The 17821-nt window shown below is 52.4% G+C and overlaps 1 protein-coding gene across 11 annotated transcripts in view; it reads left to right on the top strand.

Moving 5' to 3' along the window:
- Cux2 (cut like homeobox 2) overlaps positions 1–12426 on the top strand; it is a 188404-nt gene extending 175978 nt beyond the window's left edge. For 9 of the 11 annotated variants that reach the window (XM_031337741.1, XM_031337744.1, XM_031337745.1 and 6 more), the window contains 6 exons: positions 2247–3013; positions 3492–3657; positions 4842–5111; positions 6970–7158; positions 8242–8515; positions 11258–12426. In XM_031337741.1, coding sequence (XP_031193601.1) covers positions 2247–3013; positions 3492–3657; positions 4842–5111; positions 6970–7158; positions 8242–8515; positions 11258–12044 — 2453 coding nt within the window. In that variant the 3' untranslated portion in view covers positions 12045–12426. Of the gene's footprint in view, positions 1–2246; positions 3014–3491; positions 3658–4841; positions 5112–6969; positions 7159–8241; positions 8516–10265; positions 10920–11257 lie in introns of those variants that run through there. The other 2 variants (XM_031337742.1, XM_031337752.1) reach the window with 2 other exon arrangements.
- Positions 12427–17821: the final 5395 nt, after the last annotated feature.

The raw sequence follows: 17821 nt of genomic DNA, 5'->3' as shown, positions 1-17821 counted from the left end.
CCTAAACATGGAGTTTGCTTTAGTCTGGTTATCTTTTGTTATGTTGGGGTTGAGTCCCAAGTTCCAGGCTCCACCCCCAAGCTCCACTCCCCAGTCCTTAATAAAAACAGCTTGTAAGCCCAGCAGTGGTAGCACATGCCTTTAATCCCAGCATTTAGGAGGCAGAGGGAGAGTGAGTTCCAGGACAGCCAGGGCTACACAGAGAACCCTGTCTCAAAACACAAAACGAAAAAAAAAAAAAAAAAGCTTGTATTTTGAGACATGAGCTCACAGGCTGAGCAGGCTTTAGCCTTCCGAGTGGCTGAGGCAGGCCTACCCATCAGGCCCAGCTGGAAGAGGGGAGTCTCAATTTGGGGAGAAATTACATGGCATGAAATTAACAAATGTTTCTAGCACACACAGGCCTGAGGAGCCGAGTCCATCTGAGGCCGAGTTTTGTACTGATCCTAGATCTGGGCTGGCTTTAATAATTCTTATCATCTCACTGTTCCAGAGCATTCTCACGCCCCTAAAGAGACAAGCCTATCTCGATAAGCGGCCGCTCCCCAGTGCAGCCTCCCCAGCCTGTTGCTGGACTTTGAAGTCGTGTGACTGGCACTTTCTGGGTTGTCATCCTTGGCTTCCCTTCCTGTTTTTAAATATTTTTTTAGGTTCCAGCTTGGACCCACACTGGGTTCCTTTCTGTGACTCAATACTAGTTAGTCTATTGCTTTTAGTTTGAAAAAAAAAATGTTATTCTAATGGCTGTGTGGTGTTCCCCAGGATGGAGGCTACTCAGGAGGATGGTGGAGGAAGGTCATGGTGACCTGCCTGTAGTGTTCAGTAGTCCGAGAACACTGCTTAGAAGGTAGAAAGAGGCAGCCCCTAGTCATACCCTGATCGATTGCTGTCCTGAGACACGGCCTGGATTTGTGGCATCCTCTCTAATTTACTCCTTGTGTAGACTTCTTGTTTGTATTCCTTCGATTATTCATAGAACCAACTGTGCCCCTGGGAGTTATGGCCCCGACCCAAGAATCTGTGTGCCTCTGACCTGACGCTCTCTCCCCTCCCCTCCCCTCCCTTTCTCTCTCCTCTCAGAGATGGCTGTCAGCCTGGTTTTTTTCCTATCACTCCATTGATGAGATTTTCCCTATACCCTGTTGTTTAATTAGCTTGCTTGGTAGCTTGTGGAGACGAGTTACACTGGTGTAGTTTTTTGTTTGGTTTGGTTTCATTGTTTTTTTTTTTAAGATTTATTTATTTATTATATGTAAGCTACACTGTAGCTGTCTTCAGACACTCCAGAAGAGGGTGTCAGATCTCTTACAGATGGTATGAGCCACCATGTGGTTGCTGGGATTTGAACTCAGGACCTTCAGAAGAACAGTCGGTACTCTTTCCCGCTAAGCTATCTCTCCAGCCCCATTTGGTTGGTTTTTCGAGACGGGGTTTCTCTGTGTAGCCCTGGCTGTCCTGGAACTCACTCTGTAGACCAGGCTGGCCTCAAACTCAGAAATCCGCCTGCCTCTGCCTCCCGGGTGCTGGGATTAAAGGTGTGTGCCACCACTGCCCAGCATGTTTGTTTCTTTTTGTTTTTGTTTTCTTTCCCTGAGACAAGCTTTCTCTGTCTGGCCCTGGCTGACCAGGCTTAAGGTACTAAAATTCCTGCCTGGCTTCACAAGGCAACTCCAGTTTCACTGCCGTGGAGTTAGTATTCCTGTGTATCCACACCATTATTATTGTTGGTTGGTTGCTTGGCTGGTTGGCTGGTTTGTTTTGTTTTTCAAGACAGGGTTTCTCTGTGTAGCCCTGGCTGTCCTAGACTCACTCACTCTGTAGACCAGGCTGGCCTCAAACTCCAGAGCCCCACCTGCCTCTGCTTCCCAATTGCAGCCGTGGTTTTTGCTATATAATTCGTGAAAGAGCGTCTGAGTTACTGCCTTTTTCTTGACCTTAGACATTCGCAAGGTTCATATAAACGTATAAAAGCATGTACAAAAGGCATGCTTTTTGTGGGTTTTGGCTTTGTTTTTACACTGTCTTCTCTCCTTGTTCACTTTTTCCACATATACTAAGATTTTGCTATTGGCCTGATTCTTTTTAATGCCTGCCTAATATTGCACCAGATGGACAGACAGGCCATGACTTATTTAACCAGTCCTCCCATTGTAGAACACAGAGGTTGCCCCCAGGTTTAGATGGTATAAACACAGATGCTACATTCAACTGTGGCACGATGATGGACCCCTGTCCACCCATCACAGGTGAGTCCAAGAACTCCCCAGCCTCCGTGAGCATCCCCAACGGCACAGCCTCCTCCAACACCTCGGAAGATGCCATCAAGAACATTCTGGAACAAGCCCGCCGCGAGATGCAAGCCCAGCAGCAGGCCCTGCTGGAGATGGAGTCGGGTCCCAGGGGCCGCTCAGTGCCTCCCTCTCCACCGGAGCGGCCCTCGCCAACCACTGCGAGCCAGAATGGGGCCCTGGCCTGCGTGAAGCAGGAAGATGGCGGCAGCAGCAGTAGTAGCAGTGCGCAGGCGCCGCTTGCTGTCCTGTCCCCCGCTGCATTTGTGCAGCGAATCATCCGAAAGGTGAAGTCGGAGATCGGCGACGCGGGCTACTTTGACCACCACTGGGCATCAGACCGTGGTCTGCTCAGCCGTCCCTATGCCTCCGTATCGCCCTCCCTCTCCTCCTCCTCCAGTTACTCGGGACAGCCCAATGGGCGAGCCTGGCCCCGTGGGGACGAGGCAACCATCGCCCCTGAGGACGAAGCAGCTATGGGCGAGGACGAGGCCCCCAGGGTGGGAGAGCTCAAGGCCGAGGCCGGAGCCCCCGAGGTGGGCGGCGGGCGACTGCCCTACTACCCAGCGTACGTGCCCCGCACACTCAAGCCCACTGTGCCGCCCCTGACACCCGAGCAGTATGAGCTGTACATGTACCGGGAGGTAGACACGCTGGAGCTGACCCGCCAGGTCAAGGAGAAGCTAGCCAAGAATGGCATCTGCCAGCGCATCTTTGGGGAGAAGGTGTGGACCAGAGTGGGACCCAGGAGCAAGGCCCACTGAGACCTTAGCCCTAAGACCTATAGACTAGAGGGTTACCCTAGTAGGAAGCCAATCCTCCGGAACCCAGTCAGATGTCTGTCCTACGTCTAGTCATCCCTGGACACTGAGCCAGTTAACAGCCAGTCCCCTGGCCTTTACAGCCCTCTGTAGCTCTCATGGTCCAGCCCCTGAAGAGTAAGGATTCAGCCCACCCCATACCTTAATATCCCCAGCCAGTGCTGGAATATTAAGTTTAAATGGGAGAGGTGCGAGAAAGGGTCACAAAGCCAGACCTGGAGGAAGAGACTTAAGCAGGGGGGTTCAGAGTAGCATCCTGGAAGGGACCATGGGATGCCCTTCAGGGTCAGGTGGGAGTTCTGAGAGAGAGTGGGTCCTGAAGGGCCTGGGAGGGGCCAGGAAGGCCTCATATGGCAGTTGCTGACCCGCCTTCCACCTGCAGGTCCTGGGACTGTCTCAGGGCAGCGTGAGTGACATGCTGTCCCGGCCAAAGCCATGGAGCAAGCTGACACAGAAGGGCAGGGAGCCTTTCATCCGCATGCAGTTGTGGCTATCGGACCAGCTGGGCCAGGGCCAGGCCCCAACCCAGCAGCCCAGCGCTAGCCAGGGTGAGTGAGGGCACAATGCCTTGGCTCTACCCCTAGTCCGTGGACTTGCATGCCCACCTCTGCCCTCTCTGCATCCCAAACACTATTCAACTGCGGTCACCTGAACAAGGGTCCCTTTTCCCTCCTCTGTTCCCCCTGGAAGGAAGCTTCCACCCAGCAGAGGTGCAGAAGGTCCAGGCAGCTAGGGCAGGTAGGACAGACACAGCCAGCAGAGCCCTGTGCCAGCTCCCTAGAGACTCCATGCTGCTCCTCAGAATCTTTCTTTGCACAGGCCTGGGCCAGTCTTGTGTTCATAGGGTGACCTCATGGGCAGGGTGGAGCCTGAACTTTGCAGTACTACAAACAGAGGCTCAGAGAGTTCCCTGAAGTCAACAGTGCCCATATGCAAAGCTGCTGGGGTCCTGTGGGTAGCATTGATTTCAGAACACGTGGTTTTAGGCAGGATGGGCCACCTGCCCTAGAGACCACAAAGAGAATGATTCTGGCCAAGGGTCAGTGACATAGTCTGTAAAATGGGGATCTGGAGAAGCTCTACCTCAAGTCACAGAAATGAGCCAGCAGGGTTACAAAGAACACGGCGTCGGGTGACAATTGCAGGTCCCACCTTAGCAACAGGACTGGAGCTCCCTTTCCATTTGTAGCTACAAAACAAGGATAGGCTGTTGGTAGACAGGCATAAGGCAGACTGTAGGTAGACAGACGGACAGACAGACAGGCAAGCAGGCAAAACAAACAGCAGACAAACACCTGGCAGAGTCCGATAGGCAAGAGAGGTGACAGGTAGGCTAGACAGGAGGCACTGAGACAGGAGACAGGCCAGACAGAGACAGGTGGTGGACAGGCAAGCAGCATTGGGGGTGGGGGTGGGGCAGAAGGATTGTAAGTTCAAAGCCAGTTTTTGCCATGTATGGAGGCCCATATCTTAGAATGAAAGTTCTTAAAGAAGTTGAGCTGTCCTTCAGTGGTAGAGTGTGCTTTCCTGAGATGGCAAGGACCTGGCTCAACCCCCAACACCACAGAAAAAGGAAGAAGAGCTATGTATGTCACCATGAAGAGCCTGGGCGGCTCCTTCCTGAGGTGCACTGTGGTGGCCACAGGTGCCTTGGTACCAGCCTCAGCTCTGACAAGCCATCCTGCCCAACCACACTCAGTGGCAGTGACCACTCCGCGTCTCTCACCTGCAGCTAGTCCCACGGAGTCAGCATCCTCTCCATCGCCTCCCCCAAGCCCCACAGAGCCTGAAAAGACTTCCCAGGAGCCTCTGGGCCTATCTCTGGAAAGCAGCAAGGAGAATCAGCAGCCGGAGGGCCGGGCCAGCTCCTCCCTGGGTGGAAAGCCCTTCTCAAGCAGCCAGGCTGCAGGGGGCATCCAGGAGATGGTGGCCATGTCCCCAGAGCTGGACACATACTCCATCACCAAGAGGGTCAAGGAGGTCCTCACGGATAACAACCTAGGTACGTGGTGGAGGGCCCGGAGTGCTGCCTGCCGTCTTAGGCTAGCTCTTCCCAGCTTTGGGCACAGCACCACTGGGACTTCCTAGTGACCTCAGGGACAGCCTGGAGGTGCCAGCCAGCCCTGAGCATGCAGGACTACAGGTTAGGCACACATGGCTCTGACCAGGAATGCCTGCTGAGGAATGAAAGGGGGTTAGCACAGCCTGGCTCTCACTCACTTCAGCAGGGCCCTTCAGAAGCCTCACTCACTTCAGCAGGGCCCTTCAGAAGCCTCACTCACTTCAGCAGGGCCCTTCAGAAGCCTCACTCACTCACTTCAGCAGGGCCCTTCAGAAGCCCCACTCACTCACTTCAGCAGGGCCCTTCAGAAGCCTCACTCACTCATTTCAGCAGGGCCCTTCAGAAGCCTCACTCACTCACTTCAGCAGGGCCCTTCAGAAGCCTCACTCACTTCAGCAATGATGTTCCCCCCATGACCAAGTGCTTCGTTCTTGGGGAGCCAGTGAGCAGGATGGCATGTTCCTTCACTGTTGTGTACATTCCTCTTCCTCTGAGTCACAGATGCATGCCAGCACCGCCCTCAACCAGGGATGCATGCAAAGCCAACAGCTGTCACTATGATTTCTATTATGAGAGGAACAGTGTTGTCTAAAAATACCAGACAGGAGCTGGGCACTGTAGTCACGCAGTAATCCTAGCACTTAGAAGGCTGAGGCAGGAGGATTGCCACAAGTTTGAAGCTTGCCTAGGCTATAGCATGAGACCTTTTCTCAAAAACAAACAAACAAAACTCACAGAAAACCCCTAAAGTTAAAAGTCAGTAAGATAGACTCAGCAAATAGTTTCAGTTTGAATCCCCAGCAATGTTAAAAGCCAAGAAGCATGGTGACTGGAGGGATGCTTCAGGGTTAGGGGCACTGCTTGCTCTTCCAGAGGACCTGGGTTCAAATCCTAGCACCCACATGGCTAGCTCATACCCATCTCTAACGCTAGTTCCTGGGGATCTGATACCCTCATCTGACTTAGTAAGGCACTGGACCAGCACATTGTGTCCGGACAGACAGAACTCCAAGACACACACAAGAGGAAAAACACAAAACAAACAGCTGGGCCTGATGGTCCACTTCTGTAATTCAGTGTTTAGAGGCAAGGAAGAGGCGGGCAGCTCCCTGGCCACCAGGAAACTGAGCTCCAGGCCCAGTGAGAGATCCCATCTCCAAAAACTGAAGTTTAGAGAGTAACGGAGGAAGACAGCTGAGGTTGACCTCTGGCTTCCATATGCAGGCAGCTGGAGCCAGGTGTATCCCGCATCTCTGTAATCACCGCTCTTGAGAGCTTGGGGCAAAAGGATCAAAAGCTTGAGGCTAGTCTCAGCTACAAGCAAGATTCTTTTCAGACAGAACACACAAATCAAAAACTAAAGAGGAGCGGTAGTGCGGTAGCATAGAGCTTGCCCAGCATGCAGGGGATGCTTGGTACCCTGGCACCCTCACCACCAAAGAGTCAAAAGCCTGCCTGGTGCCATTGGGCAGGTGTCCCTCTAGTCCAATCTTAAGAAGATGGATTACTGGGTCATAAGTCAGACATGTTTGAAATTCAGACTGAATCTGCTAGGGTATCCATAGCGAGGCGGGGAGCAGGATACAACAGGATAGGGTGTCTGCTGGCAGTTTGCTGGGGTGCTCCCTGGGAATGGAGAGAGAGCTGTTTTCTGTGTTCCTGTCCAGTGCCGGCCCTCCCCAGTCTCTTGTGCAGACAGAGTCCTGGGACCACCTCCCTGGCCCACTCCTCTGACTCTCCTGAGAGTGGGTCTCTGTGCTGGGCCTGGGGTGACACTTGCCTTCTGCCCTGTCCCCAGGGCAGCGGTTGTTTGGTGAGAGCATCCTGGGGCTGACACAGGGCTCTGTGTCAGACCTGCTGTCGAGGCCCAAGCCCTGGCACAAGCTGAGCTTGAAGGGCCGGGAACCTTTCGTGCGCATGCAACTGTGGCTGAGTGACCCCCACAATGTGGAAAAGCTTCGGGACATGAAGAAGCTGGAGAAGAAAGGTGAGAGCCAGACTGGGGTGGCTGGGTAACCAGGTCCCAGCCACTCGCCGAAGACCCCAGCTGGCAGCAACCCAGGTGCCCACATTCCCCACCCAAATCACAAAGGGCTCTTGTTCCCTTCACATATCCAGAGCTGGTGCACAGCCCCGCCAACCTCTGTTGTGTATCGCCCTGGCTCCCTCTCAGGCCCTCCTCTCTCTTCAAGAAGAACTGCCTGTTACCCAGCCTCTACAGAGAACACACTCACCATGCAAGAGACCAGGATCCCAGTAGTTCCTTCAAGGGCATGCTCCCCCAAGGGCTGCGGAAGTGTCGAAGTTGGTAGAGCACTTATTTACCTAGCATTCACAGAGCCCTGGGTTCATTCCCCAGCACTGCCTAAAATAGGCATGGTAACACACACCTGTGATCCCAGCACCACCCAGGAGGCAGAGGCAGGAAAATCAGAAGTTCAGCATCATCCCAGGCTACATAGTGAATTCAAAGCCAGCCTGGACTGTGTGAGACCTTGTGTCAAACAAATCAAAAGGAGATACACCTCCAATGACCTAAAGACTGCCCCCAGACACCACTCCTTAAAGGTCCCAACTCCTCCTCTCAGTAGTGCTCAGCTGGGACTAAGCCTTCAACTTGGGACCTCTGAAGAACTTTCTAGATCTAAACCACAGCAGACCTTTGTTCATATTTTGTTACTGTGAAGATACCATGCATCCTACACTAAGTGGGTTCTTTCAAATTAGTGCATCACACAGCAAACTGTTCTGAAACTTAGTGGTCCCTCTGACAGTCTTGGTGGCCACAGGGTGCCTCAGTTTGAGTGCCCCCTGCAAGCCCTCTTCATGGCCTTTGTAGTGGCTGTGCTCAAGGAACTCCTAACCCCAGCAGGCCTCGAAGGCAACAGGGTTCAAGCAGGGGACAGGCCGGCATCTCTGGAGCCATGGGAACAGAGAGAATAGGAGTCGGGCAGAGAAGGCTCTGAAGGCTAGCTGGCCACTGTCCCTGCCGTTCTAGCCATCTGTGTGCAAGCAAGTGGGCCTGTGGGATGGCGATGGCCCCTCAGTCTCCCCCCCCCCCTTTCCCCAGCCTATCTGAAGCGCCGCTACGGGCTCATCAGCACAGGCTCGGACAGCGAGTCACCGGCTGCGCACTCTGAGTGCCCCAGCCCATGTCTGCAGCCACAGGAATTGAGCCTCATGCAGGCCAAGAAGCCCCGTGTGGTGCTGGCGCCCGCCGAGAAGGAGGCTCTGCGGAAGGCCTACCAGCTCGAGCCTTACCCCTCGCAGCAGACCATAGAGCTACTTTCTTTCCAGCTCAACCTCAAGACGAACACTGTCATCAACTGGTTCCACAACTACAGGTAGCCTGCCGGGCCCCGGGGGGCACAGAGGCCATGAGGATGCAGAGGGTCACAGGAAGGCCCGAGGCGCATAGGAACATCCCGAGGGTGGTTCCAGCCTGGGGCAGAGCTAAGGACTCCTGAGCCGGCCCCTGAGCCCCATATTGGAAGACCATGGTGCACCCCCTAGTCAGGGTCCACAGGATGTATTTGTAAACTTGTGGCACAGCCAGCTCTGGCAGTCACTCCCACTCCATGCAGTGGCCTCTAGGAAGGCACAGATCGGGCCAATTCCTGAGGCATCTCCAGCTGGAGCTAACTGAGACCAAAGCAAACACCTGTCTACCACAACAGGCCTGTTGTTGTTGTTGTTGTTGTTTATTTATTTATTTTATGTATGAGTACACTGTCATTGTCTTCAGCAGAAGAGGGCACCAGACTCCATTACAGACGGTTGTGAGCCATCATGTGGTTGCTGGCAATTGAACTCAGGATCTCTGGGAGAGCAGTTGGTCCTCTTAACCTCTGAGCCACCTCTCCAGCCCACATGGCTCCTTTCTTAAGCCTTCCCATTTCTCCAGACCAGCTCTCAGAGGTCCCAAGTGCTATGGCTTTTGTGAGGTCACAGAGGGCTTCCCGAGGCTTGGAGATTTCAAAGGTCACCTCTGAGACCCTACCCACTTACTGAGCAAGAAATGTCACCAGTGTCCGTGTAGCACTGTGGAAGAGTCTAACCATCCATTCTGGAGTAGAGAGAAGCTCCAAGATTCCCAAGAAGGAGAAAGGGAGACAGGAGCGGGCACACATCCCCCCCTCCCCAGCCTGCTTATTACCTTGCACTCCATAGCTGTGTGGCCAGGGACAGGTCACTGACCTCTCAGAGTCTCATAATGAGTCTACAAGATGAGACATGTCACCCCTGCCCCCCAGCACCAAATCAGTCAGATGAAGCAGCCATGGGAGGGAACAGCCTCCAGCCGAGCATTCTCCCCATGCACACCCAGACTGTAGCAACCTGGGTCCTAACCCCTTTCTCTCCTGAGTGACATTGGGGACATCAACTCTGCTTCTCATTGCTCTAGGAGCTGAGCATCTATCACCATCTATCACATTCATTCAAAAAACATTTATAACCTATGCACTGTGAGCTGGGCTCTAAGGATCAGTGTTCAAAGCCACCTTCCCTGAGCGACACATAAGCAGAGTCATTTTACCTCAGCCTGAGTTATATGGCCAGGGAGGAGGAGGGCCTAAGGAAGAGAGAATCTTCCCTCTAGGCAATGTGAATGAAGAAGGATCCTTGGTGTGGGTTTTGAAGGACAAATAAGAGTGTTCTCTGTGAGTTTGAGGCCAGCCTGGTCTACATGGTAAGTTTCAAGCCAGCTCAGGCTGTATAATGAGACCCTGTCTCAAAAAAAGAAAAAAGGAGAAAGAAAGAGAGAGAGAAGGCCGGGTGGTGGTGGCGCATGCCTTTAATCCCAGCACCTGGGAGCAGAAGCCGGCGGATTTCTGAGTTCTCGGCCAGCCTGGTCTACAGAGTGAGTTCCAGGACAGCCAGTGCTACACAGAGAAACCCTCTCTCGAAAAAACGAAAAAAAAGAGAGAGAGAGAGATCAGGCTGGCCATAAACATGGCCCTGGGTTCTATCCAAACCACAAGAAAGAAGGTTGGGGGCAGGGGAGGGCATGGGGAGACACTGACAGAGTGCTTGGTGGCTTAAGCATGAGGACGGACCAAATTGTGATTCTCAGCACTCAGATTTTTTTTACAGCCACATGTTGGGCCAGCCAGCTGCCTCTGAGGACGCCAATACCTCCTGACAAGTTTGACAACCTGAGCTCGATCCCCAGGACCTTTGGGGCTACAGGAGAGCACCAAGTCCCACAAGTTGTATTCTGACTTCATACACACACACACACACACACACACACACACACACACACACACACACTGAGAAAGATGCTTGACACTGACCTCTGACCCCCATGCCCCAACACAGTTAAGAGGAAATGCAGTGTATGACTGTTGATGAAGGCACCTGCCCACTCTTACTTTCCTTTTGCTGGGATCAAACACTGAGCAATAGTATCTTGGGAAAGAAAGGGTTAGTTAGCTCACACATCAGGCTGGTCACAGCAGGTCATGGTTCATCACTGAGGGAGGTCAAGGCAGGAACTGAAGAGAAGCATGGAAGAAGCTTATTGGCCTGCTCAGGCTTATCTAGTTCCTTTCATACAGCCCGGACTCTCCTGAGGAGGGATGTGCTGCCTGTAGTGGGCTGGACCCTCCTGTATCCATTAACAGTCAAGGTAGTCTCCCACAGACATGACCACAGGACAGTCTGATGGCGGCAGTTCTTCAGTTAAAGCTCCCTCTACCAATTCTAGGCTGTGTCAATTTGACAATAAAAACTGCCCATCACCCAGTGTTGACTTCTGGCTTCCATGCACACTCATGCACGTACACACAGAGCTCTCAGATACAGCAGCAGAAGGAAAGTGCTCAGTGTTAAGTCTGTAGTGTTTACTCATCACCTAGTCTGTCCCAGGCACTAGAGGGAGGGAGGCAGCCACTGCCCTGAGCACCTCAGGATGTACTGCTGTGGAAGGAGGAGCAAGGGGGAGTGTTAAAGAATGTGGCTGTAGAGTGTTACGGGGGGGGGGGGGGGGGGGGGGGGGGCTTCCAGCCACTGTTCCTGTGGGTTGAGTCTGGGGTCAGCAACCTCAGTCAAGCCTCAGGCTCTCACCCTCGTCTCTGCCACAGGTCCAGGATGCGCCGTGAGATGCTGGTGGAGGGAACACAGGATGACCCAGACATTGACCCAAGTGGGGGTCCCAGTGTCCTACCACCAGGCCACACCCACATAGAGCCCAACCCGCAGAGCCCCGACTCAGAGACTGAGGACCAAAAGCCTCCCATGAAGAGCCTGGAGCTACAGGAACCTGAGAGTCCCTTACACCGAGCTGCCCCAGACAGGGCTCAGGTGAAGGTCAAGCAGGAAGAGGGTTTGGAGGTGGATGGGGACAGCCAGCCCCAGGACGTAGGGGATCCAGACAGAGGGCAAGATGGCCCCAAAGAAGAGCATACCCACCCTCTGGGGAACAGTGAGCTCTCGGAGCTGGCCCCTGGGCCCTTCCTTCCAGGCACACCCAATCCAGACTGTCGTTCATTGCACACACCCCAAGAAAAGGAGACTGGGGAACAGGTTCACTCAGAGCCTCTGAGTTTCAAGTCCACCTCCGAATCCTCCTGCTGCAGCCTGGAGGGGCCACCAATTTCTCCCTCTGCCATCTCCTCGCCAGACCTCACGACATGTGTGTCACCCGCCCCCTCCTCCTCAGCCCCCATCTCCCCATCCCTACCTGGTGCCCCATCTGCCAAAGTGCCAAGTGCCAGCCCCACTGCTGACACAGCTGCAGCCTTGCACCCCAGCACTAAGGTGAATCCCAACTTGCAGCGGCGACATGAGAAAATGGCCAACTTGAACAGTATAATCTACCGACTGGAGAGGGCTGCCAACCGGGAAGAGGCTCTGGAGTGGGAATTTTGAAGCTGGGGTTGGGGACATAACCCCAGAGGTCATCCTCCCTCCCTCCCTTCCTTCCTCCCTCCCTTTCCCAGATGTGGTGGGGCCCAGAGAGGCAAGAACCCAGCCATGCAGATGTGGACAACAAGGTTAAGCCGTTTACATTTATTGTTGTATCACTAGTTACCTGAAGTTGTATGTGAGCAGATGCCACCGCCTCTTCTTCTTGACAGCCCTGCTCGTAGGAGGCGCTGGAATCCTGCCCTCATCCCCTCCCTTGTGGGAAGGCAGGACCAAAAAGGTACCACATCCTCACTCAGAAACTCCAAACTCTTTTAGAAAAATAAAGAAATATTTATAGACCTCTTTCAGCTATTTTAATAAAGGATCCTTTGGAATTTATCCCCAGCCGATGCTGTTTTGATATTAAAGAGAGTTATAAAATCAGATGCTGGCACTGCTGATGTGGCGCTGACACAGAAGCTGTGTCTTTTTTTTTTTTTTTTTTTTTTTTTTGCCATGAGATGAGATTAAAAGAAGACAATTGTTCAAAGCCATCACAAAACACTAAGACAGACCAAATTCAGAGAACCCTTGGACTGCAGGTTTGGTTGGTTTTTCATCCTCGCGCCTGTCTGTGAGACAGGCATGATGCTAGTGCCCTTCCAGACCCTGTATTGCAAAGAGAAAGTCCAAAAGACTCTAAATGAAAACCTGGGTGCTGCTGAGGTCCGGACCGTGCTGGAAGGCCGTCTGCAGCCGCCATGTCACAGGTAGTCCTGTTGCCGATGGAAATGTGGTGTGTGTCACAAAGACTTCCACTCCCTGAGTTAGACACCTTCTGTCCCAAACAAGTACAGACAACGTATTTCCAGAACCTTCGGAAAGCTGGGTGTGGGGGAGGTGCTCAAAGAGAAAAGCTAATGTTAGAGTGATCCTGGCTCCCATCCTGAATCGCGGCTGTACTTAGAAGGCTTCTCCTAAGATCTGAGCCAGGTACTTCATTCCAGAGACCCTGCGGCTTCCATCTTCCTTCCTTCTTTCCAGAAAGGGCAAGTGTTAGTCCACCATAACCCCCAAAGCTTATCAACTAGCTCCAAACACTAGACACACCCAGTCAGAGAAACCTCAACTCCATTCTCACCATCTTCTTCCTTCTCGGTGCCATCCCTGGAAGGTGTCTATGGGACTGTGGAACTTGGCACGGCCGACATCACCACAGCATGGCCACCGTATCCCAGTCTCTTGGTCTGTTCTCTTTTTCTACACAAGATCTGCTTGGGATTGAAGCTTGGGACCTCCCCCAACTCAGAAGCAATCTTCCTCTAACATCCTGATTGTGATCTCCAGGGACAAAGGTCCGGTTGGATGAGACGGCCTCTGTATCTACCACTGAATCTCCAGGTTTTTATCTTTTCCCTTTTTCTTTTCCAAACTGTGGAGACTGAACTGGTGACTGATGTATATGTGGCCATCTTTGTGGCTTCCCAGTGCTCCATGCAGTGACTATCATGTGAGCCAAAAGGTTTCCAGAAAGGAAAAAAAAAAAAAAGAAAAAAGGAATGTTCCGGAACTTCTAACTCTCATGCACCCAGCCCAGGCTGCAGACTGTCAATATCAAACAGGCCCTGGAAAACCTCCTTTTCCACATATAATCCTGGCTATGCATCAAGAAGTTTTCCACTATATACATTTTTATCCAGAGGAGGGTATTTTTATATTTTGACACTAGAAAACCATGATGAGTTTTCTGAGGAATCCATTCTGGGACAAATGAAGCCCGTCTCCGCCTCCGCTGACCCAAGTTTCGACACACCCACCGAGAGACCACGTCTCTTTTCACCTTGCACGACACACACAGATGTGGCTCAGCAGAATTCACTGCAGCTTTGGCTTTAGTGTGACAGGATTTGGTGTGACCTTTGAACACAGAAATCTGGTTGTGCAGAAGCCCATGGGTCTCCAAACAGATCTATCCAGTTCACATCCTACAATGGTTTAAAAAGAGAAAACACACACACACACACACACACACACACACACACACACACGCATGCACACACACATACACACACACACACAAAACTGTTTCTATGAGAGATTGATGAACTTTGTCTAAAATTTTAAAAAAGGGACACATTCTGTAAACACGTCTCTAAATACAGAATTGTATAATAATCCTGGGTGTCCCCATTTGTTCTGGAGCTTGGACACAAGATGGGATCAAAGTTGGTACTCAGAAGTGTTGTGCAAAAATGAGAGGGTTTTATTTTTGTTGTGGGAGGTTGGGGTGGTGGCCTTTTTTTTTTTTTTTTTTTTAAGACAAGATCTCGCTTTATAGCTCTGGCTGACCTGGAACTCATAGCGATCTGCCTGCCTCTACCTCCTGAGTGTTAGGATTGATTTCTTTATTATTTGTGCGTGTGGTGTGTGAGCATGGACACACGTGTGGAGATCAGAGGACAACTCACCAGAGTGGATTCTCTTTCATTAGGTGGGTTCCAGGGAATCCAACTAGAGCCGTGAGGCTTGCATGACCAGTATCTTAACCTCTTGAGCTACCTCAGCAGCTCTGAATCATGTATTTAAAAACCAGGCTTTTTGCATCAGTTACTTGTTCATATATTTATGGACGGTTCCCTGTGTAGCCCTGGCTGGCCTGGAACTCACAGAGATCCCCCTGCCTCTGCCTTCTGAGTACTGGGCTTAAAAGCACTACACCTTACCTGGTTTCACTACATGACTCAAGCTGGCCTCCAACTTAAAATTCTCTCTCCTCACCGTTCTGAATGCTGGGGTTGCAGGTCCCCAGCAAACGCCTAGTTATTTGTGGTTTGTCTGTGGGACAGGATCTCACTACGTAGCCCTGTCTGTCCTGGAGCTCAGGAGCTCTGCCTGCCCCAGCCTCTCAGGCATTTGCCAACACAGTTGGCTGTGTGATTTGGGTTTGAGAGAGCCACGTGACCTAGCTGCGCTCAGATTCACTTTGTAGTAAAGTGTGACTCTGAACAACTGATCACTCCTGAGTGTTGGGATTATAGGCCTGTATCACCATGCCCAGAAAATACTGACTTTTCAGTTGAGTGCCAGTATTCAAATATGGAGGTCTGTCCCTTGAGCATTGCAGAATGTCATCTTCTGAAAACTCTTAAACTCTGGCTGTACTGGGCCATGATCTGTTGTGACAACAGCCCAGCTGAAAGGTGACCTCCTTTACCCATGGCATCTATATGATCTGCTTGGAGTGCAGGATGCCAACTGAAGGCATCAGGGCACTTGGTTGTGAGCCTAGCCTTTAACGGCTGAGCCATCTCTCCAGCCCAGCAGGGGACTTGAAACTCTGTCCTCTGCACTGTGGCCTAAAACCTGGGTGGTTAAGGTTGAGCTTTGGTTATACCTGTGGCCGTAAGCCATGACCCTTAAGCTGGCCTCTAAAGAAAATGGGCAGTAGGTCTGTGCAAAAAGGCCTCTCACGGATAGCAGATAGCACTGCCCACTCCCAGCTGTGTAATGAAGGCCTCAGTTTCCACATCTGTGAAGTGGGGTGTTACAACAGTGATTCAAGGTGCATTCTGGGGTGGCATCTTGGATTTGTGTGGGGCATGGGTACACCTGCCCAGTGCCTGAACCAGGAGCTTGCCAACCATGTGACCATCATATGAAGTGGGGCTGCTTGCTTTGTGCCTCAGCCACCACTCACCGATGAACCAGAGCCACATGCTGTGGCTCAGACCATTCGCTGGTCCGGAAACCTTTCTACAAACCCTGGTTTCCCCATATCCTTGTGGGGAGGACTTGTTGACTCATTATCCCCACTGTGGCTAGGAGAACTTGCCTGAATCCCAAAGGCTAGCTCCCAGGAAGGACATGGTGGGGTTGGGGGAAGCAATAATGGGAGCTGTCCCAGGAAGGGCGACCTTGCAGGCAGGCCCAGGTGTCTCTGAGTCAAGGAGCCAGACTGCCTGGCTTCCACACCAGCCCCAGTTCTGAGAGCTCTATGTCAGTGAGAGAGTGCCCGAATCTCTCTGCCTCTGTTTCCCCAGCTGTAAGGTGGGGGTGGCTTTACACGTCCTTACCTGGCAGCTATAAACTTAAGATTAGTGGGCGCTGGCCATTCTGGTCCCAGGTCAGCAGTCCTAGGAAGGGAATCAGAGTCATGGGACAGGGTGATAAAAGAGATGTATTCCTGTTATTCTGGCTACTCAAAAAAACTGAGGCAGGGGAATTACTTGAGTCTAGTCATTTGAGAACAGCTTGGGCAACACAGCTGAAGCCACTCCAAGACCCAAGAGCAGTAGGGCCGGACAGGATGGACTAGGGAGCTAGCCTGTGACCCTACCCTGAGACTCCCACCTGGTAGCCGTAAAGCCAGGTCCCTCGCTGGGTCACCTAGGACTCTGTTTCCTCACTGTGAAATGGCTGTGACCAGAGAACATTGTTTGTACCCCCTGCTGTGAGCAGCTGCCCACCTTTGGTGACTCTCAGTCCTGAAAACTTGAAGCATGAGTCTGAGGCTGGCCAGCTAGCTACCACTAAGTTCCCGTCCCAACACTAGAAAAGGAGACAAAGCACATGGGCCCAGAAACTGATTTTGAGGGTTCCAGACATGCTGCCCTCTCTGCCTGTGTGGCCCCCAGGGCCCGGGTGTGGGTGACAGTGATGTAATCATGCAAGGCTCTGGAAGCTCTCAGCCATCAGCCTGGTGTGGCTGCCTTCTCTTCACCATCCCAAGTCTGCTTGGCCCTCTCTCAGATGTCACACAATCCTCATCCACTGGGACCTCAGAGCCCACAGGCACGCATGCCCAGCATCCCCTGATGGATAGGAGGTTCACCCCGTGTAGCTGTGGTAGATAATGTTACTGTGAATACACGTGCACAGAGACCCTCTCACGTCCCTGTGTGTCATCTGTGGTTCTGTCTTTAACTGTCTGAGGGACTTTTGTTCCACCTCAGCGACCTTGCACTCGGGTCCACCCCTCCACATTGCCCCCAACCTTGGTCACTTTTCTCATCGCAGCTATCTGATGGACACTGGGTGACCACACTCACATCTCACTGGCCAAACTGGGCCACGGGGCCATTGTTTGGCAGTCAAATGGCTGATCCAAGTAGATTGATAACTTGGAGTAGGTACCTGTGATTGCTGGCTTGGCGAGTGTTCCTCCATCCCCAGCTGCCCCTTAGAATATTCCTGACCACACCATGCCTCAAGGTAACTTGTACCTTGCATACATAACCATAGCAGGAGGGCAGAGAGGCCTGTCAGCATTGACTAACTTTGTCCCCAAGGCCACCTGTCTGTCACTCCTAGGAGCATTTTGATAAGGACACACCTGTGAAGCTGCCTCTTGGAGCAGCCTCCCTGCACCCCCCTCCTGCTACTTCCCCCATCCTGTGCCCAGCAGGGACTGTAGTCACCAGTGGCCTGACTCAGTCAGCTGTGGCCCCAGGGTGATGGAAGGACTTGGTATGGTATGTGCACTCAGGGGCACATGGTCCCCTGACCACAGTGCTCTTTGTGAACTTGAACATGAGTTATGTGGCTTGTTCAATGAGTGCACTCTCGATCCAAATGTCCCTGAAGGCTCTTAACTTTTCCAGGCTGCCGAGGGGGAACTGTGGCACATCCTGAGTCTACATTTGGAAGATCCCGGGCTTCAACTACCATGTTGGGCCACCCTGGGCCTGCCCCTTCCCTTCCCATGAGCTCAGTGAAGAAGAGGGGACCCAGCACTCACAGCAGACTCACTAATCACTGACTCTTCCCCTCAGTTTTCATAGTGCCAGGATTCTCTGCAC

The sequence above is a fragment of the Mastomys coucha genome, unplaced genomic scaffold (assembly GCF_008632895.1).
Source record: "Mastomys coucha isolate ucsf_1 unplaced genomic scaffold, UCSF_Mcou_1 pScaffold22, whole genome shotgun sequence".
Lineage (NCBI taxonomy): Eukaryota > Metazoa > Chordata > Mammalia > Rodentia > Muridae > Mastomys > Mastomys coucha.
Note: the sequence above shows the minus strand (reverse complement) of the source record. Positions and strands in the feature narration are given on the sequence as shown.